This window comes from Bactrocera oleae, chromosome 3 (assembly GCF_042242935.1).
Source record: "Bactrocera oleae isolate idBacOlea1 chromosome 3, idBacOlea1, whole genome shotgun sequence".
In the NCBI taxonomy this organism is placed as follows: domain Eukaryota; kingdom Metazoa; phylum Arthropoda; class Insecta; order Diptera; family Tephritidae; genus Bactrocera; species Bactrocera oleae.
In genome coordinates this window covers 88,175,342-88,198,412 of record NC_091537.1, presented here as the reverse complement: position 1 = coordinate 88,198,412, position 23,071 = coordinate 88,175,342, and the positions used below count along the sequence as shown (strand labels likewise).

The following is a 23,071-nucleotide window of genomic DNA, read 5'->3' as shown; positions in this document are numbered from 1 at the left end:
ATTTTTTCTTAGCCAAGACACGAACCTTACTCTAGACTTCGAGTACACAAAGCAATCGCTAGCAGCAATCGCTCCATTCAGAATGCTGTGAATTAAAGTAAAAACTATAATTTACTTACTTGGTACAACAATTAAAGTCGATAAGATGGAAATTCTTGCTGATTTTAATAATGGATGGAATGGTGGCAATTGATACGATTTCATCTTATGTTAAACTGGATCACAGCAAACTGAAAAATAGCAGAAAAGACCGAAGGAAATAAAAGTTTACTTAAATTTGGTAGAATATTGATATCTGCTAATTATAAATAAGACATAATATAACGAGACAAAATTTTGAGAATATTTTTAAAAATTAAAAAAATAAATTCAGCAGACGAAATAGTTAAATCTGCTGTAAAGTGATTTTATGATCAATATTTTACGAAATATGAGCAACCATGCACAGCTTTTCAAGAAAATTAATAAACAAATTCCTCTCCGCCATTTTGTTCAAAACCCCATATTTTGCCATTATCAACTAACGGCACATTGTACCTAGATGCACAGCTATCTGCATTCACTTTCAAATTGTCCCATGCCCAACACTTTGCGTTTGTATGTTTAGCTTTTTTGCATATCAGAGCAATTTATTTGCGGCGGCAGTGAATTTTGCATGGCCTATAAAGCTCTCTCGGTGGCTTGATGTGAGTCATATTTCTGACAAAGCTTAGAGTGTTGGTTTATTTGCAATACTTTCGCTACTTTTATGCCGTTTCGCCCATTTTGACCAATAAAAAAAGTGCAAATAATTGCTTAATACATCAGGGTGGGCAAAATCGTTCATAAAAGAGGTTCAGGAATTTTAGTTTTGAGTTACAAGTAAATTGAGAATACTATATTCGGTCAAGGTCTGTCGGTACATACGCGAACTAGTCTCTCAGTTTTTGAGATATCAATCTAAAATTTTGCACACGACCTTTTGTCCTCAAAAGCCTCTTCATTTATCGGGTTGGTCGATAACGGAGAACTATATCATGTAGTTGCCATAGAAACTGATCGATCAAAATTAGCTCTTATATAGAAAACTTTTTTATTTGACAAAATATCTACACAAAATTTGGCATTATATATTTTCCAAAACAAAGCAAGAATCTCCGATCATATTGTTCTCATCGCACTACTATAGGATATAGCTGACATAGAAACTAACCAAACAAAATCAAGTCCTTGTATGGACAAAATTTTTATTTGACTAATTATATACATATAGCTGCCTACAAACGGAACGATCAAAATCAAGTCCTTGTATAAAAATTTTTTTATTTGACGAGATACATTGACGAAATTTGGCACAAATAATTGTCCAAGACTACGATATAATCTCAGAACATGTTACTCAGATCGGACTATAACACATAGCTGCCATAGGAACTGACCGGTCAAAATCAAGTTACTGTATCGAAAACTTCTAATTGATAAGATGTCTTCACGAAAATATTTTTTTAATTTTATCGCTCAATAGCAACCCACACTAATGTAAATAGTGTTTATTTGTGCCTATCAAACAAAAACCCATTATTTATAAGGACGATTTTTACATTGCATGTAATTGAATGCAGGTTGCATGCCCCAGTAACCCACTTCGTGGCAAATTGAAATGAAACACATTTGTATTTGAATTTTATTTTCAGTGTCGTATAGCTTGTGTATTTAGAAAAGTGTTAGCTTTATTAGCTTTTACATTGAGTGAACAACGGTATTAAATACAAATATACATACAAAGAATGCTTTAGCAGCCTAAAAGCTAAATTATTGGCTTGCACAAGTTGTCGAGTGTTTAATGAGACTTGAGGGACATACATTTAGAACAGTTTATAAATTAAAATAATTATAAAAATATACAATTTGCGATATTATTTCCTATGCTAGAGAGCGCTTGTAAGCTTAATTTCATATTTTTAGCATATAAATGTAATTATTTAAGAATTATTTAAGCATTGTGCTAATAACTATAGACTCTACTGTGTAAGCATATATAATATTTTGGTTAAATGAAATGTGCATAAGCACGGCATTTTTACAATGTTTCAAAAAATTTATATTTTTAACTCCACTTCCGCACGTATTAGGCATAAATATTTACCACATACACTGTGCAACATATAAACTATATTTGGAATTAGTTTTGCTGCTTACAAAAAGTCATAAATTTACAAATTGTTAATTTGCTAAAACTATTTTTTATGTAAAAATACAAATACACACAACAATTTACACACATAAAAATATTTAAAGCAAATAAATAAAGCAATACGATCGATTTTTTTACAGTGTAGTTCGTAGCTGTCATTATATTTAGTAGGCACTTAATTTCCTATTTTCATTTCGTTATATTTTTTACAAAATTATTCAACTAATTAGAATAGAGGTTGAAGTACTAAGCATAAACTATAAACTAAGCTATTGAAATTGTGTTAAAATGCTCTTTGGTTGGGTTTCACTACGATTTGCTGTTGAAAACTTAATAAAAAAAATACACAAACTTCAGTACAACTAATAATAATAACTAATATATTTAAACAAAACTATAGGTTAAAGAGCAAATAGGTATTTACAAAGGTTTTTTTTACAAAATATTACAGAGACAGACATTAAAATGTAGGCACATAAAATGTTTGCTGTGTAATTAATTGGCTGGCTCTGCAAATTTTGGACTGTGCGAGATTGAAGTGTGGTCAGAATTGACTAAAATAGTTTAATTTGAACAAAAAACTATTAAAGAGAATATCAAAAAAAATTTTTGTTAATTGTTTTATTTAACAAAACAATCTATAAATTAATTTTATTATAAACAAAAAAAAAAAAAAAATTTAAATAAAAGTTTTCGTTATATCTTGGTAAGTTTTTTTGTTTTGTTGAAATTTATTAATTTACATTATTATTATTAATGAGTTAGATTTAACTCTCACTGTATAAAAAGTTGTTTTTTACAAAATTTTACATACACACGTTTGCTTTGTTGATCAGACGACTGGCTCTGTAAATTTTGGACTGTGCGAGATAAAAAATTGGTGAGAACTGGCCAAAATATTATATTTTGAACAAAAAAAAATTAAGAAAAGTTAAAAACATAAATAAAGACAATTTTTAATTGAAAAAAAAAAATCGTTAAATCTTAAAAAAAATTTTAGTTGAATATTTTAGTGAGCTCGATTTTATTCTCAAGTAGAGTCTGAAAGGTTTTTACAAGATATAACGCACAGATACATTAAATTGCTGACATTTAGAATTATGCCTTGTAATTTTAATTGTTTCAAAGCATTTCGGGCAGTATGAAATTAAAGTTTTGGTGAGAAAAAAAAAAAAAATTAAGTAAAAATAATATTTTTAATTTATAAAAAAAGATTTAAGAAAAGTTAAAAACAAAAAATAAACATTTTAATTTGAAAAAAATAAAAAAAAATCTTAAAACTTTTTTTATTTAATCTATATTGTTTATTTACATATTTATTTAAGAATTCGATTTGATTAACGAAAGAAAAAAAGTTTTTTATCGATAAATTTTGAAACGCTAAACGTTGCGGAAACCATACATTGTCTAACCAAGAACTACATCGCTTGCACAATCCTCTATTACTTCTGTGCTCTCATAATTTACTGCTTAAATCAACGCCTCACCGACACTACTGAAATTGTGCGACTTATGCACTCTAAGAAAAAAATTTGTATGCGAAAGATTTCCGAAACTCCTCTCTCTCTTTTAGTTGACTAGTCTATGTGAAGAATAAACAACGCAACTCTCCACACCCTTTCCCCTAAACGCTATATTAGCAAACTATAGATAAACGAAATGTCCCAAACCCTTGGCGGGATGGTTGTTCACCATCTCACCACCAACTGTGGATGCTGTCGCCATCATCGACGACGCACCTGCCGCCACATTATTGCCATTCAAATCACTCGTCGTCTGAGCGGATGGTGCGCTTTCCGCCGCATTGTTATTGCCATTGCCATCGGTCAGCATGCGTGTGGAGCGCGTAACGCAGACGCTTTGTGGACGTAGCCGCGTGCAAGCGCTCGTATCGAAGCGTCCATTCAACTGTATATCCAGTAGCTTCTTATCATTGCCGAGCGCGGAGAAACTATGCGACACAGTGCGAATTTCGCGTATATTATAAACTGGGCTGTAGCTGGGCAGATGCATTTGTAGAGTTTTGGTCGTCGAGCAACTACTGCTACTCGATGTGCTGTTCGAACGTTGTAATTGCAACATCATTGACGAATTTTTATGACAAAATTCGCATGATTTAAATGTATTGCGACACTTCGGACACACATCAACGGCGGCGACTACCGCCTTTGACTTTAACTTCGGTTTTAACGGTACGACGGAGAGTGTGGAAGGCGTACGTCGCATACCGGTTGAACCTTCAGAGGATGTGTCCGATGAGCCAGAGGTGGATGAGGCGCCATCTTCATCTTCATCGCTAGCCATTAAACTGTTTAGATCGTCGGTTAGGGACTCTATTGATATATCCAAAAGGCTGGTATCATCCTCCAATGATGAAACGGTGCTGTTGGCATCAAATGACTTGCTGTTGTTATTGTTAGTGCCATTGCTAGTTAGACCATTGAGTGTGGCTAGCAATTGGCGGCGACGATTATAATTCGGATTGCGTCGTACCAGAAAATGGCAGGTTTCACCACGACGCATGCGTTCCGACTGAGCGCGTAACGGTATGTCGTCGGGATGCAGCTTGCGTTGATATTCCTGACCGGGGCAGACCTGAAGAATAAATAAACATTATAGTATAATATTCAATATTAAAATCAACAATTCAACAACAAACAACAAAATAGTTTCGGATCCTAAAGTACTACTTACTTCGTATATAGAGAACTGTTCCACAGGTTCCATTGAGTTGTAACAAGAGAGCAACAGTTGTAGTAGCTCATCCGACGTTGTTTCTTCGGAGATAACTAACGATTTATACTGTGAAGAGGGTTGTAAGGCCGAAGTGTGTACACGAATTAAGCCACCTGGCTTTAATTGAAGGCAGAATCTATAAATAGAAGGATTACGTTTAAGTAAAAGTTTTACTGGTAGCCGCGTAACATAATCAAACTAAAATTGCAGCCCCGGAATAGAATAAAAATCCTTTAAAAAAATATTCATAATTTCATCTTACCTCGACTCGCCCTTCGGGTGGCAAGCTTGTAGTATAGCCGGTCGTGTATCATCGTCTAACACCAGAATGGTCTTCACACCAGCACGTCGCACCGATACTTCCATAGACAGATAGAAGAGACGTGGATCGCGATGACGCATTTTCAAGCTGCGAAAAGTTAAAAAAAAAGTTAATTTTAATTTATTTTGATAGGTTTAATATTTCGTATGAAAAATTTACCGTCTTAGCAGCTGTGTTATAACTTCCTTGCTGGTGGTGTCCCATTGTATGCCTAGTGTTTTATATTCGATATCGATTTTTAGACAATTCGTAAAAACCTTAATGGTCGTCTGGAACAGAAATATAAAATTAATTTATTTTTACATTGTAAAACGGTTAATTTAAATTTAATCTTTTTGCTAATTTTAATTTTACTTTTTATTTTAATTTTAGTTTTAATTTTAATTTTATTTTTATTCAATTTTAATATTATTATAATTTTAATTTAGTTTGAATTGTAATTTTAATTTTAGTTTTAATCTCAATTTTAATTTTAATTTTATTTTTTGTGTTAATTTTAATTTCATTTCCATTTAAATTTAAATTCAAATTTAATATTAATTTTTATTTTATTAATAATTATAATTTTTATTTCAACTTTAACTTTAACTTAAATTTCAATTTTTATTTTTATTTCATTTTAATTGTAGTTTAATTGTAATTGTAATTGTAATTTTGATTTAGTTTTAATTTTAATTTTAGATTTAATTTAAGTTTTTATTTTAGTTTTAATATTAATTTTAAGTTGAATTTCATTTTTAATGTTAGTTTTAATTTCAGTTTTGATTTCAATTTTATATTTACGTTTATTTCAATTTAAATTTAAATCTAATTTTTTTTTAATTATATTTTAATTTAAATTGTAATTTTAATTTTAGCGGTATTTTAAGCTTTAATTTCCGTTTTACTTTCAATTTCATATTAATTTCTATTTTATATTTATGTTTATTTCAATTTAAATTTAAATTTAATTTTTTTTAACTTTTCTAATTTTAGTAAAATTTTAATTGTATTTTAATTTTTACTGTAATCTTAATTTAATTTTAATTTTAATTCCAATTTTTATTTTTATTTAAATTGTAATTGTAATTTTAATTTTATTTTAATCTCATTTTTAATATTAGTTTTAATTTTAGTTTTAACTTTAATTAAATTTTAATTTTAATTTTTTTCAATTTCAATTTAAATTTAATATCAATTTTTATTTTATTTTTAATTATAATTTTAATTTAATTATAATTTTAATTTAATTATAATTTAATGTTTTTTTTGTTATATTTTATTTTAATATTATTCTCGATTTAAATTTAAATATACATTTTATTTGATTAATTTTAATTTTAATTTTAATTTTATTTCAATATAATTCTTGATTTAAATTTTTTAAATTTAAATTTAGTTAATGTATTTCATTTCTTAATTTTTGTTTTTATTTGTCCTTTTAACTCACCTGTGGCAATTGTTCACTCAAGCTTGAATAACTGGATGCGCGTGAGGGTGTGCGCTGCAGCTCAGTTGGCGGCTCCGGGCTGCCACATATCGATGAAGCGCAGGACGAACGTAGTGAAACCGAATCGGAACGATTGCGAAGCGGCGAGATTTGTACGTGTTTCAACATCTGCAAAGGGGAATAAAGTCGAACGTAAGCAAGATGGAATTGTAGTAGAATTATATTTTTTATATTATAAAAAAATATATATATAAAATTTATACATAGCTATATTACGCATAATTAACTTACCGCAAGGGGAGCTTACAAATTTTAACTTAACTTTATATTTTCCTCAAACTGTTCCTCAAACTCCACATGCTCACGGAAAACTCATCATTCATGCATTTATATCTTTAAAATACTAAAAAAACTAAAGCCTTCCGCATCATCCTTTTGTGCCGCTTGCCTTGTATGACCTTCCTTTGTGTGTATTCCAGCCAATTGTTCGCAAACAAAACCATTTGAAGTAGCGCCAAAGCGCTGCGACTCAACTGGCTTACACATATAACTGCTTACATGTGTATGTGTTTCTGAAGACACATACTTGTTTACATTGTGGAACCAATATTCAAATAATAAAAATGTAGGAAAAACGGCACACTTCAACTTGGAGTTGTTGTATCCGGTGTGCTCAAACGAAGCATAAAAGCGGCAGCTTCTTGTTGTTTCGCATTGTTTTTCCACACACACATACATATGTTTATTTTCTATTATTTATTTTTTATTCATAAGCTCCTAGAGCTGCCAATTGTCCAATTGTGGTAGGCGGTTGAACGGCTCTGCGTATTTCGATAAAGGTAGTTCGCTCACTTATATAATATGTACAATACATACACATTTACACATTTTCCTTAAATTTTTTTTTGTTTTTACAAAAACTAAACTTTTTTATCTGAAATTTTTTGCGCTTTGTCTGCCTTTTCTCGCCACAGGCATTCACGCGTGCCGACACATAAGTACTAGTGCTGAAGTAAGTCCTGCTGGATGAGCACGCTTTACGCTATGCTAAATGCCGCGGGCCCTCGGTTTTCAGCAAGCACATACTAATATGTGTATATGTGTGTGTGTGGTGGAGGGATTTATATGCATAGTATTTTTATATGTAAATCGCTTTAAACAAATTTTCGCTTGCCCGCGGGTGCGTGACAAAGTGTATGTGAGGCATGCCAGCAATGGCAGTAAATGTGCCACTTAATGTTGCACGCGTTTTCAAATGCTTAAACGGCATTATGTGGGCGCTTTTCTATATGTTTCAATTTCATTTGTTGTTTTCTCATTTTTTTTATTTCTTTTATTAAATTTTTTTTTTTGTTTTTGGTTTTCAACTCTACGCAGCGTTGACTGCTTTATCAAAAGCACTTTAAGCGGAAGTGTTGCATCATCCATGTCACCAGTGTGGCATGACGATATGCGCAACACACCTCTTCCGCTTACCGTTGCATTACAAACCGTTATGCAGCGTAAAGGTGTGTTGCATTTACATATGTAAGCTCTTGACACTGCAGGCTGCATCAGTGCGGCAGCTTTCATCGATTAGCATTTTTGATTGACTTTTGAAGAGCGCGAAAATTCAATTTAAAAATTATATTGAATTTGAATGTGAATTGACAAAGCAGGAAATGACACAAGTATTATACATAAAAAGTGGCGCAAATAGCAAAAGATGTAATAAAAATTCTTTAGCTTTCATGACATGAAAGCTCTGATTTCACAGCGAGCATTGAGTGCTTTGAAAGCATTCAATAGGGGAATGCACTTGTGTAAATTTCGCGTTAAAATGTTTTTTAGATCTAGTTATAGCCGAATTTAAAACTTTAGTATATTTTTAGGCGCTTTTATAAATTGTATAATTAAATGTTGAAAGTTAAATTAGTGTGGATTTTTTAGTTAGAAAAACATAAAAAATTTTAGTTTTTTTTAACCTGAAAATGATTTTAAAACATACTCGTATTCAAGCCAAAATCTTTTATTTGTATATACTTATTATACGATCAAAATAATAGCAGCGAAACAATCCTTAGATATAAAGTTTGATATATAAAAATTATTAGTCAACTCAAAACACACGAATTTATACTTTTTAATTAACTTTATGTATATAAAAATTCCAATTTACATATTTTTTCTAATTTCCACTTTTGCATTTAGCTTTTAAAAGCCACTTTATGCATAACTGCACTTCTCGTGCTAATTACGCGTGCTTTTTAAAATGTGTGCAACAAAACGGCAATTTATTGTTGCAAAAGGATTGCTACTAAAATGTACGCCTCGTTCACTAAAGTACAACTACAACAACTAAATACAAAATTTTTGTAACAAGCACTTCAAATGGCACAGGGACATCACACACACGCACACACACATCAACAACTAACTAAAAACACACACATATAAAACTAGCAACAAACCACAACAAGCTAAAAAGAGAACAACACTAATACACGCACGCAAACACACATAGCACTTAATCACAACACACTCACTCACTTGTGCAAGCAAAAACATATGTTCAGAGGCGAATTAAATGCGCTAAGTAGCTGAAGAGCTTTGCAGCATACACAGCGCAAAAGGCAATTGCAAATGAGGCAAGTAAGAGCGCCAAGCTGCCACTTTTGTCTTAAAAAAATAAAATAAAAATAAAATGAAGAAAAAAATTAAAATTACAAAAATAAATGCAAAAGTTGCGCACTTTTGCGAGATAAAATTTTACTGCGAAAGCGCAGAGAGACGGCAGAATCGCTATATTTTCGTTGCCCTTTCAATTTGCCGGTGTGCGCTTAACTTTAATAACTGTTATGCGTTGGTGGAAGGAAAACAAGCTAATTTTGTTGCAAGGAAATTGCACAAATTCTAGTTACGTAAGAATAATTTATGGCAATGTGGGATACTTAAAATTACGCTCTGCGCAGATTTTGGTGGTAATAGGGAGATGTTTTTTTTTTTTTTCAAATTTTTGCAAGAAATATTAAAGCTTAAATACTTAAATAAAAGTTTAATACTATGAGAAATGTAAAACGAAACAAAATAAAAAGTTAATTCTTAACTAATTATATATAATATATATCCCTAACAAAAAAAGTTTCCATACAAAAAATTGATTTTGATCGTTCAGTTTGTATGGCAGCCATATGCCTTAGTCGCCCGACCTACCTAATATTATCAGACATCAGTGATATCTTGGCAATAATATGTGCCAAATTGCGTAAAGATATCTTGTCGAGAAAAAAAGTTTTCCATACAAGCACTTTATTTGGGTCGGCTAGTTTGTATGGCAGCTATAAGCATTAGTACGATCAGAACAATAAATTCGGAGATTATAGCCTTACTTTGAACATAAATTAATGCCAAATTCCGTGAAGATATCTCGTCAAATAAAATAGTTCTACATACAAGCACTTGATTTGGGCCGGTTAGTTTGTAAGACAGCCATATGCTATAATTGGCCGATCTGAACAATTTTTTCGGAGTTTGTACTGTTGCTTTGGCTTGCCAAATAAAAAAAAAATTTTAAAAATAGAACTTGATATTGATCGTTTAATTTATATGACAACTATGTATATGCTATAGTGATCCGATATCGATGGTTCCAATAAAGGAACAGCTTCTTGGGGAGAAAGGGATGTGCGCAAAACTTGTTGCGTATATGTAGACGAATAGACAGATGGATATGGGTAATATATACATATATTTTATAGTCTCCGACGACTTTTAGTCATTACAAACTTCGTGACAAATTTATATACTTTGATCGAGGTATAAAAAAATTTAATACTTGACGAAAGCGATTATGAGTGAACTTTTATAAAGCTTTAAGCACACAGGTGCAATAAAACGTAGGTTAATTAGTTTTATGTCTTTAAAAGAAAAGTTTATTTCACAAGTTTAAAGTCCTAAATAGCAAGATAATGTTATTAGTATGAATAGAAGTATATATATGGTATTAACATGTTCAATTACTGCAATAAGCTCTTCAGAGCTTTTAATTATTTCATAATTCATACAACTATCAAATATCACAAATGTTTGAACTCAAAATTAATAAAGTGTGACGATTTCGATACTACAGCCTTTGAAAAATAACTGAAACTTCAATTATTACTAGGAAATACATTGCCTAAATTTAGGCGCACATTTTAATTTTACTAATTTACTAGTTCTTTGCTTAGTTGTCGGTGAACAACAAGTTGTAATCACTCTGTTACTATTCCAAAACTAAATTTCTCTGCGCTGATAAGCTCTTTTTCACAAATGTTAATCAAATTTAAGAAATCTTAAGAATTGACGAAATTTTATAGCAAACTTTTTTGCGCAAAAATAAATCAAATTTCGAAAATATAAAAGCAGTTATGTATATATAAGTATATGTGCGAGTCCACAATTAATACTTCATGACTTTTCCACTTGCATTTATCAGTAAAATAAATGTCAGCGACCTCTGCACCTCCAGCTCCCACAACAAATTATAGCAACAATTAAAAAAGACAATTCTCAGAAGTGAACCGCGCATTGCTTACCAAAGCAAGCGAATTATAATGTTACATGGCAACATTTACAATAAAAATTAAAACAGCAAGAAAAAAATGCTGTAGCATGAGTCAACAGTCAAGCGCCGCCCACAACAAGCCGCAGCGCTGGAAAGGACGCCGCTAAAAAGTGGCGCTACAGCCAAAGACTGCAAAATAAAATATAAAAAAATATTACGGAAAAAACTGCTGCGGTAGTACATAAAAACAATGGAATAATAAAACAAAAGCAGCGCAAAAGCACTTTGCAACATCAATTAGTTGCATGCATTAAAGTGTTGCCGCCCATATGCGCGGCATAAATTGAATGCGCTGATGTGTGTGTAAGCTAGGCAGGCGTTTGTTGACTTTTGTTTTTGTTGTTTTTTAATTTTTTATTGTTTTTTTAGATTTTTATTTTACTGTTGTTTATATTTTTTTTAGATTTTTAAAATTTTTTTTGTTGCTTTTTTTTCGTTTTTTTTTTTTGTTTTTCTGCTGCATGTAATGCATAAATTGTCTGCCTGTTATGTCTCTAAGCTGCTTTGTGGCAATTGTTGTTGTCAAATTATTTGTTCACAATTATTGCTTATGCTTACAGGCGCACACACACGCATACATTTACGCGATAGTTGCGCTAATATTTCTATACTGATAATACCATACATAATATGTGACTTAATGTCGCTGCAGCGGCAGGCGCTTGCACTCTTTTGGATATGTATGTGTATATGTAAATATATGTAGATATGCATTCGTGACAATGCCATGTTTTATGTTGTCTGCAATTAAAATGTTACAACAACAATAAACACCGAAACAACATAACTACAAATAATGTACGTAATAGAGTGCAACAATTTGCTTGTTGCATGCACCCACGAGTTATATAGCCACTGTGTGTAAAAATATACAGAAATTTTTTTACTTGTTTTCTAAGCTCTGAGTCTATGGCTAGCGCCTACAGTTTAACATTTTACCCTTTTTCGTTATCTCTTTGTGTTGCACAGTGGTATAATGCATTGCAAATAGTTAGTTGGGGGTGCGCTGGTGTGGTTGCTTTTAGCGCAGTCTTGCATTTTTTCGCACGCAATTAATGTAAATTAATAGTTCTGTACATTTTAGTTTTATCTACTGTATATTTATGAGGAAAAATGTGGAAAAGTACACTATTCATTTATGCTGATATGTATTTGTGCAAGTGCTTGGTGTGCCTTTGTGAAAGTTAAGCGTGTGAAATTTATATTGCATTTTTTAACTTTTTCTAACCCATAATATTGTTCTCATAGTTATATGAATAAAAAATCGCTTTAATGACTCTACTATTTACGAGGGCAGGTAGAAACCGAAGTTTAAGTGCTGGAGTACTTTTTTTGTATATAAAGACACACAAGTGTCTCCAAGCGGCTAGAAGATTTTCAAAAAGTTATAACTATTTGAAATTATAGACAATTAGCCACATGAGAAAATATGTACAGTTACTTTATGGTAGAAAAAAAATTGTCTCTGTGAAAAATGCACTTCAGAAGTATTAATTACCAAATGTAGTAAGTTTTTAAGAATTGAAACCATTTAAGCGTCTACTACTGAATGGCAATCAAAGTAAAATTGACAAATTTGAAGCCTAAACTGGATAGAGACAGACTTACCAACTTTCTAGTACTCTCAGCATTTTTAAATTCTTAATTATAAGCTTAGCATCATTTTTTATCAATTCGCTAGTTTTGATTGAAATTAAAAGCAAATTTAACAATTTCAATTCTTAAAAAAAAATTAAAATTAAAATTGAACAATTTCAATTCTTAAGTATTACTTGGGATAAAAATTGTTTTATTTTGTAATCCGGTATATATTATAATTTTTTTCTTTTTTTCCATTTCGGTATTTGCTATTAAACATTTACTTAAAATTTTTCAATCCAATATTTGGGATTCAAATTTAAAAATTATTTATAAATAAATAAATATTTATTCAAGTGTTAAAATTAATTTAAATGTTAAATTAAATGTAAATAAAATTATAATTTAGGTGATACTGTTTCAAGGTCTAACAAAATGTTTAGTAGTCAAAGTGTGACATCCATTAAACCTTAATTTAAACTGTAATAATAGCTAAAAACTAGAAGTTGCACTTGAGAGAGCAAAAATGGCTGTATTTTCATTAATAATAAGCGATATTTTTTCTGCAAATAAAATTTTTTTGTCAAAGACACGCACCAATACTCGGTTAATATTAGTTCAATAAATAAGCCAAGACCTACAAGTTACACTCTGGAGAGCATAGATGGATGTAAATACTTTTTTTATTATTAATAACCGGTTATTAAGTATTAAAAAGTACTATTTTCTGCCACCAAACTTATTTTAGTAAAGCGGCTAAAATTTAATAACTCAATAAATATACCAAACCAATATTATTGATTCCCAAGAGCTAGAAGTTGAAGTATAGAGAGCATAAAATAATACAATTATTGCTTTCATTAACAAAATAAAATTAAATAAATTAAAAAAAATAGTTTTTTTTACTAAATTTCTTTAACAAAGACACGCACCAGTACTCGGCTAATATTAGTTCAATAAATAAGCCAAGACCTACAACTTACACTCTGGAGAGCATAGATGGATGTAAATACTTTTTTCATTATTAATAATCGATTATTAAGTATTAAAAAGTACTATTTTCTGCCACCAAACTTATTTTAGTAAAGCGGCTAAAAATAAATAACTCAATAAATATACCAAACCAATATTATTGATTCCCAAGAGCTAGAAGTTGAAGTTTAGAGAGCATAAATTAATATAATTATTGCTTTCATTAAGAAAATAAAAAAAACAATATTTTTTTGTTACTAAATTTCTTTAGCAAAGACACGCACCGGCATTCAAATAAAAAAAAGCTGAAGGCCTTCCTAGCCTTAATTACTACTTCTTATAATCACGTATGCCCAAAATAAGTATATTTTCCATCAATTATTCCACAACAAAAACAACAATAAACATCATGTACAGCCATGTGTGAAGAAAAGTCATTGCACTGTGTCCAACCGGTGAGCTAGACAGCCACCCATACAGGCAGTCAAGTCTATGGTTGAGCCGTCAGGCGGGCAATCAGTCAGAGTTCTCACTTAATGCTTTGCCATTTTAACCGCAGCAAAAAAGTCCTAAGTACTACTCGGATAAGTTGGAAAAATACGCGCTAAGAATTAATAACAAAACAACTTCAGAAAATGGCCAAAGTGCCAAGTGGAAAATTTTCCGAAAACGCGAATAGCAAGCAAGTAAAGGCAAAGTTCAAAGACTCGCAAGCGAACGAGTGCATGCTTCAGTGCGTGCGTGGGCTAAAGGTAAAGCCGGGCAACAACAATAATTAAATCAATAGCAAAATAAGGCGTTTTTAATGCATGAGCAGCAAAGCCTTTAAGATGGGCTGAAAAGGACAAGTAAAGCAAAAGTACACATGAATACATACATACATATAATCGTGTGAGCAATTGTGTGTGGGGATGTGAAGCAAATTCTTCATGTTAAATAGGACAATGTTGTTGAACTGTTCACACATCTTTTGAGAGAAAATAAACCACATAATTATTATAATATTATAATATGCCGACGTGTATTTGTCAGCTTGTTGACTTCTTGGTTTATATGTGTGTGCATAATTGAAGCGCATTTTGCGCTCTTATTTGCATAAACTGCACTGATTTTCATGTTGTAGACATTATTTGCAGTTCGTCGATGTATGTATGTGTGTCATATTTATGATTTATTTATTGCTTATACTTATGTTGATTTCTATTTCGTTATCTGTGTGTGGCACTAAACTTTATTACCACGGTTCACTGCGCTCTCAAGCGTTTCTACGAACATCGCGCCGCACTTATGAGGAATTTCACTAATCTTTAGTCAGTAACACAAGTCAAATTTTTGATGGTGGTATAACGGTAAGAATAGAAAAATATAATGAAGAGGAAAAAAATTCTAAAAATAATTAATAACAAAATTTGTAAAAAATCCCAAAAATATATTATTTAAAAAAATTTTTATTAACACAAAAATTAAAAAAAAAATCACTACGTGGTAGTTAATTTATATTTTCGATTTGAAAAAGAGCAATAAATTATTCAAGAGAAAAAAAATTATAATGTGTAGTCAAAAAATTTACTCTAATTTCTTCAAGCGACCAAAAACATGTTTTATAATTAAACATTAAACCAATCAGCAAACAAAAAATAAAAAATTTTCATTAAAAAAATATGTACATATGTACATATATATTTTGCTAGAGAAATGAAAAAAAATAAACATTAAATCCATTTTTTATATATTCATACTATTTTTGTAATTATAAATTAAAAATAGTTTTTTGATTGTTTCAGTTCTTTGTATTCGTTTAAATTTAAATTTAATTTTTTTTGTTTATGATTTATTTTCAAATTTGTAACTATTAATTAATATTTTTTTTTAAACTTTTCAAAATTCGTATTTTTGTTATTATTATTGTTATATTCTAATAAATTTATAATAAAATTTCACAATTAGAATTTAATTGCTTTTTTAAATTTATTTTTAACCGGTATAATTAATTTTTTTTTAAATATTGCTTATTATTGTCTTTATATTTTCTTAAATTTAAATTTTTAAATTAAGAAACTAATTAATTTTTTAATCTATTTTTTATTATTATTTTTTATACATTCTTATAAGTTTTAATTTACATTCTTTTTATTACTTTTCTCTTGTCTTATAAATTTGTACTAAAATTATATAATTTTAATTTAGCTGCTTATTTTATTTCTTTTTAACTTTTATTGACAATTTATTAAATTTTTTAATATATTTTTTGTTATTGTTTTTATATAATATTTTATTACATATTTTTAATTTTATTTTGAAATTAAAAAAAAAAATTATATATCAATTTATTTTTGTTTTTACTTTTAAAATTTTGTTTTTATTATATCTCTTATAAATTTAAATTGAAATTTTTATTTTTAAATATTTTTTGTTTTATAAATTAAATCTTTTTTTTTTTTGTATTCTTAATGTATTGGGTACTCAATTACCTTATGAATTACTGTACTAGCAAGTTTTTTTGTTATAGTATGTTAATGAATAAATTTGTAATGAGTTTTTATATAACTGGTATTTCTTTTTAATTAATTAAGAAAATATTTTTTGTTTTAAATTTGTTTAATTACTAGTTTTCTGTTTTTATTTGTAAATTAAATGTTTATTTTATTTTAAAAACTTCGAAAAATGTTTAAAACTAATTTGCAATTCATATTTAATTTTTGTAATTATTTTTAATTTATTTAATTTGGTTTTTAATATCAATTTTTTTTTTGATATTTTTCTATACTAAATGTTTATTTTATGTTTTAAATTTAGAAAATTGTTTTTAATTATTTTTAAATTCATTTCTAATTTTTTTATTATTTAAATTTTTTGCTTTAATTTTTATAAATATTTCTAAATATTTTTTTATATAATTATTTTTGTATATTTAAAGTTAAATTTTTAAATAATTTTTTGAATTTATAATAATTTTAAAATATTTTGCAAATTTATGTTTAATTATGATTTAAAAAGTTTTATTTTAAAAATTTTTTAAGCTGTTTTTTGTTTTCTGGAATAATTTAACAAAACACCGTACACCACATTGTTCGCAGCCACCGAACTGTGAACGAAAAAGCATAAGTGGCCGTCACACATAGGCCCAAATCAACATATTATTACTCCAAAATTACTAAAAATAACAAAGCGCAAATACAGCGGTAGCAATTTATTGATTATTTTATGAACATTTGCTTTGTCTCTGGTTGTAGCTATTCGAGCTTGTGTGCAGTTATTTGAAAAATAATTAACATCCGTTGCTTTTTGTACATATGTGCAAGTGTGTGTGTATTTTATTAAACTTTCCAGCAAATTAATGTGCATCATTTCGGTTGCGCATCAGCTAATGTCACCAATAAAACGTCATAAGCCACTGACATGACAATGTGACAGAAAATATGACAGACAGAATATTGTACATATATGATGGATACGCATCTGCTGGCTGGTTGACGGTGACAATGTGAGGTCGAACATTGATAATAAATACTTTTGTGGCATATGCTTGTATGTTTGTGAGTGTGTGTATGGGCGTAGTCGCAGCGCTTCAATGAGTGCCGATGCGCCAGTCATGCGCGACACCCTTGCACAAAAAGTTGTAGTTATTTTTATGACAATGGAATGAGAATGCCTAACGGTGAAATATGATTGAGGCATACATATGTATGTGAGTACATATACATATATGTATATATATTGTATTTATAAAAAATTAATGGACAACAGTAATAAATGCAACTAAGAATTATTAAGAACCTGTACTAAATCTGTGTCACTCACTGCAGTGTTGGGTGTGTGCCTACATGATTTTGAGTGTAAAATATTACCAGACGTTTTTTATAATTAAACTAGTATGATTTATTTTAGTGAGGAGCGATACGTTGTCTAATGTTGGAGCAATTTTTGTTTTTTTAATAAAATGTAAAATTTATAAGAAATGTAGAAAAAGCACGGAACTTTAATTTAAAACAAATTTTGTTAGAAAATTTTTACAAATATTTGCTTCAAAAAAATAATAAAAAAAATATTTTGGTTGAATAGTAACAAACATTTATTTTTCTAAATTTTTACAGGAGTCCAATTATTCTAATAATATTCTTACAAAAATTTGATACTTTTTGAATTTTATATTTTTTTATAGCATAGTGGAATTTTTTTTTTAATTTTACTGCAAAAAAAATATTGTAATAATATGATCATAAATTTTTTTTTTTGAAAATTTTTTAAAACTCTTACTTAAAAAGATGCAATCGAAAAGCTGCCACAGTTTTTTTTTTCATTTTTAAGGCTGGGAATGTTTTTAAATTAAACTTTAAATATTCACGTAAAAAAAGTTTAAAATAAAGCTTTTCATGTTTTGCTTTTTTTAATTTTTAAAGGCTTTTGGAAATTTTTTTAAAAAATGTACTATTAAAAAAGCTAGTGAAATTTTGTTTTTGTATTTAATTTCCTTATGAGTTTTTAATAAAATATTTTAATGAAACTTACTTTTATTTTTTTTATATTTTACAAGTTTGTTGAAAATTTTACAAATTTTTACTAAAATCTAAATAGCTTGTTAAATTTTTATTTTTTAAATTTAATTTTATTTTGACAAATCTTTACTTCAAAAAAAATTAATAATAATAAATAGTCTAGTACAACTTTTTTATGCACACACTAAGAAAATTAATTTTTTTTTAGATTTTTGCATTATTTCTTTTCGACTTAATTTTTTTGGCATATCAAAATAATAATCTTTTCTCTACGTGCTCCTTCAGTCAACCACAATTGAATAAAATCTATGAGAAACAAAAAATTGCAACGAAAGTACACACGTCCATCAACAACTAAACGCTTGAAATAATATCCTTGCTAAGCTGTAAATGCATTAAGCTCAACCACAATAAATATAAAAGTAGTAAAAAGTCACTTAGTGTATGACAGCTGTTGGCTTCAAAAGGATATCACAACAGTGTGTATGCGTTTGTGGCAGAATTTAAATACCAAAGTATGCATACAGACTTACGAGCACATTAACAATTCAGCACACTTTTAACTTAACCACTAAATAAGCAGAAACGTTTCGCGCTTGGTGGCACACGCTCCATGACACCACGCGCCACGGTCCACTATTCACGCGCTCATTTTCCTGGCAGACGCCATGAATACAAATTTTGTTGAAAGTTGAACGCAGTGGTGGAGATAGGAGGCGCTAAAAAGAGTACAGGATTGACAGGTATTCTAAAGGTTAAGTTTTAGGCTGACATAGATGATATTGAAGTGACAAGTGACATAATTTTCTTATATATTAAAAAAATATTGAACTGAGATAGGTTGAAGTGAGAAAATCATTGTAAATCATGGCGCTGTGTGCGTAGCATAAGATGCTCGGAAAATATAGTAAAAAAAATCAAAGAATATGTTTATATGAGTATAGAAATTACATCTTATGTTGTTGTTGTTTTTTGTGTTTTTAGTAAAATTATTCGTAGCTAGACCCAAATATTTATGATAGGTATTAATCGATAATATTTCGATATTAATCGAATGTCGATTCGATTTTATTATCAATTAATGTTGCAAGTGGCACTTGCTCTGGCTCTGCTCTCTACACTCTGGCACTTATTCATAATCGAAAATTACTTTTTAAATTTGCCAAAATAATTTTCTCCAACTCCAAAAAATTTTCAATAAAATTTTCCAAATTTAAGATTCTTAAAAAAATATTTAAATAAAAACCCAAAATAAAGAGCAATAATTTGTTTTAATACTAAGAAAAATATTCAATTAAATAAATATTACCTGAAAGCGTCCCCCTACAAACGCCAAAATACCTAACTCACTTCCTGCCGCTAACTACTTTTGCATTATGCACTATATTGCAGTTTTGTACGCGCCACTTTTCGTTGCACAAACACGTGCAAAAAATGGCTTTGGCTACGGCACGTTTTTAAATTGTTTGCATACTGCCAGGCGCAAAGGCGTGACGTGCTCAACACACACAAAAATACCACAGCAAACCCCGGGCGCGCGCTGTGGTGTGGCCTGTCGGCTGTTGTGGCTTTGTTATGCAATACCTAGAGGCGAGAAAAATGTGCAAACATCATTCATTTGCGCCTTTTTTCGACTATTTATTATTATTTTTGTTTCGCCGCTTTGGACCGAGTTTTTGTTGTTATGTAATTTCGTTGGCGCACAATTCGTAGGAAGTTTTTGTTCGCCGCCTTTTCATTTGCTTTAACACCGTTGACAATTATTGTACGCATTTGAGGTGGTAGTGCGCTTTCTTATTGTAAGCGCGGCATTTACCGTTATACACATGCATATATGTTTGGATGTATATGTATGTGTTTGTTGTTGCGGTGCTTTAAATTAAATTTATACGCTCGCTTTGGCAACGCATTACAAACGTTGTGGACAATAGCACTATGGATGGATGTGTGTGTGTGTGTGCAACGAGGTCGACGCTTGCCACAAAAGCAGCGCCGAATGCCAAGCGCGCACTTCAAACAATGCCCCAAGCCATGGCGCGTTGTCACTCGCAGCGGTTTGCAGCTAACAAGCTGCGAAAATGTGATTGCGGAATAAATAGTAAATTTGTAAAGTAAAAGAAAATAGCGCTATTGTGAAGACCAAGTGTTGTGTTGGTAAGGTGATGAGATGCAAGGAATATATTAAACAAAATAACAATAAAAAATTTTGAAAAAAAAAATTATTATTATTAAATAGAAATTATAATATTTCTATGCTAATAGGCGCGAAAAAAAATTTTGGTTTTGTATTTATTGGGCTTTTTTAAATGTTTTTACTTCTAAAAACGCAATAGTTCTATGGAAGTAGGTTGTTGCATTTTATTGTTTTCTTTTAATTATATTTAGTTTTTAATAAAAAAGTCATAATATTTCTATAAAAGTAGCGCGAATGGAACAAACTATTCTTATTGTATTTTTTTACGCTGATATTAAATGTATATTTTTACAAATTTTTTTATATATTTTTTTTATTTTTCAGTTTTTATTTTTTAATTTCTCGTCTTCTCTTTTATACACTTTTCATAGTGGTTTGTGGCCTCCATACGTTATTACACCAAATTTTTCTAATTACTTCACATCATTATAAAATAAAAAGTGCTTCTATAGAATTTTCGTCCAATTATTGCCATATAACTATACATATATGTATGTACATGTAGGTTTAGATGTGCGCACACTCATCACTATAACCACAATTACAATTCACAGCTCGCGTAATGCAATCAACTTAATTCAAATGTCAACAATTGTTATTGGAAAATGAAACCACAAATAAAGTCAAACCAGAGCATTAACTCAATATCCATGATGCCAACATACACACACACCACACAGTGGAAAATTAATATAAGTTATGTATGTTCATAAGTATATAAGTACATATGTATGTACGTACATGAAAAACCTGGGTAAAAAAGAACCTAACTGGAAGTCATTTATTAATATTTTTTCAGCTAAATAATACAATGATTTTTAACACGAAATTCAGTATGAATAATTTGTTTGAGAAATATTGAAAAAAATATATTATCTGGCGTGTAAAAAAAGTTTACGAAATTAAAAATAATGAAACTTTAAACTATTGTGTATCTAGATCATAATAATCAAGTTTATAATAAATATTTTTATAAATACAATGAATTATGTATGAGTTTATGTGAAACAAGTCCGAATACAGATTTAATAGATCTATTACCTACAACTCTGTCATTTAACTAGTTTCTATAGGACTCGTAAGTTTGCCGGGAGTCAAGTTAAGCTGTTTTTAAGCCTTAAAAATCGACCAAGTCGCTCTCGATCCTTTTCCACTTTTTGTTATTTTATCTTTTGTTTCCAAGGTGTTTCAAAAAACCTGTTATCTTTAATTTTTTACCATTTTCAAAGGCTTCTGCAATGACCTCTAAGCTTGAATTAGTTTAGAAAAATTATGGAAAAGTTTTTAATTTTTATTTTTATTATCAGGAAATATTAAAACTTATTAAACGTATACAGATTTAAAATAATAAATTAGTTTTATTGAATTAACAATTGAGCATAATTTTTGTCACTTTGTGTGTCTTTTTTTTATTATAATGTTGATTAACTTTTCAAGATAAACAAAATTAAATAAGGTATGTTATACAAAAACAATAACTATAGAAATGAATAGCGAGAAAATTCCATGATTTAAATCAACATTCAAAAACCACATAACACTTATGAAGTGTCAACCGTGATGTGTGACATTAGCAGCGAGGAAGGGAGGTAAATTCCACAAACTATTTAGGCCAAAAACTGTCCAAAAGCAACGCCTGGTGGCAAAGTGAACGAAATTAAATGGCCGTGTCGATATAACACGTCTGTGAAGGGAAGCTGCCACGCCGCTAATGCAATATAATTGAATTAAGAACAACAATAAAGTGCGCAAAACACACACACAGTTACACATTGGACGGCATACCTACAAGTAAATGGCAAGCCAAAGCGGCATCACATTACAGCGTCAATGTGCATTGTAATTGCAATTTGAGGTCATTGCATAAATATACTATCATGCAACAGCAATATTGATACAATTCGCTGCAACATAAAAACAAAAACAAAAATACAGAACGCACAAAATGCAAACAGAAATGCATACGAATTTCCGCTCAGAATTGCGCATTACATGACACACGCTTCGCTAGGCATTTTGTGATTTTGTTGTTTGTGCCAAACAAAATCGGCGCAACCGCAAATTTATACGCACACTTACATGCAAACAGTTGTGGTTGCGCGTCGACGTGGCAGCGCAACGCTGTAGTACTGCGCGTCATATGCAAAACACAGACAAAGCTCATTTGGTGTAGCATAGATTTGGGAGTTCACACCCGGCATGTTATGCAAACGCACGGAAAATTGCATAAACATGCAAGTATTAGACTTAATTACCGGGCATTTGTGAAGTTAGACAAATATATGTGCATGTGTGAGTGTGTGCAGGTGTGCATGTGTTGGTGTCATTAAAAGCGCATTTGGCTTTTAATGGCAAATTGTGGAATTTCGCATTTCCGCTGCGACGTTCGATACGCGAAATTCACGATTTTTTGAAATTGTATTTAATTTAAAATATACTTCCAGGTGCTTACATGTGGACACATTTAATATGTGTCGGTCATAATCAATTGAAATGATATTGGTGATGCTTTTAATTGTGTAAATATAATCAAATGCGGTTGCGGTGTTATTTAGCTTTAAGCGGATAATTTGAAAATGATAAAAT

At 29.9% G+C, this 23,071-nt stretch overlaps 1 protein-coding gene across 6 annotated transcripts in view; it reads right to left on the bottom strand.

Moving 5' to 3' along the window:
* Window positions 1-1,661: 1,661 nt before the first annotated feature.
* Window positions 1,662-23,071, bottom strand: part of rau (RA domain-containing protein rau) — a 229,774-nt gene continuing 208,364 nt past the window's right edge. For 5 of the 6 annotated variants that reach the window (XM_070107147.1, XM_036359823.2, XM_070107148.1 and 2 more), the window contains 5 exons: window positions 6,661-6,828; window positions 5,391-5,500; window positions 5,172-5,318; window positions 4,868-5,045; window positions 1,662-4,768 (listed from right to left, as the gene is read on the bottom strand). In XM_070107147.1, coding sequence (XP_069963248.1) covers window positions 3,818-4,768; window positions 4,868-5,045; window positions 5,172-5,318; window positions 5,391-5,500; window positions 6,661-6,828 — 1,554 coding nt within the window. In that variant the 3' untranslated portion in view covers window positions 1,662-3,817. Of the gene's footprint in view, window positions 4,769-4,867; window positions 5,046-5,171; window positions 5,319-5,390; window positions 5,501-6,660; window positions 6,829-9,189; window positions 9,298-23,071 lie in introns of those variants that run through there. The other variant, XM_036359824.2, reaches the window with a different exon arrangement.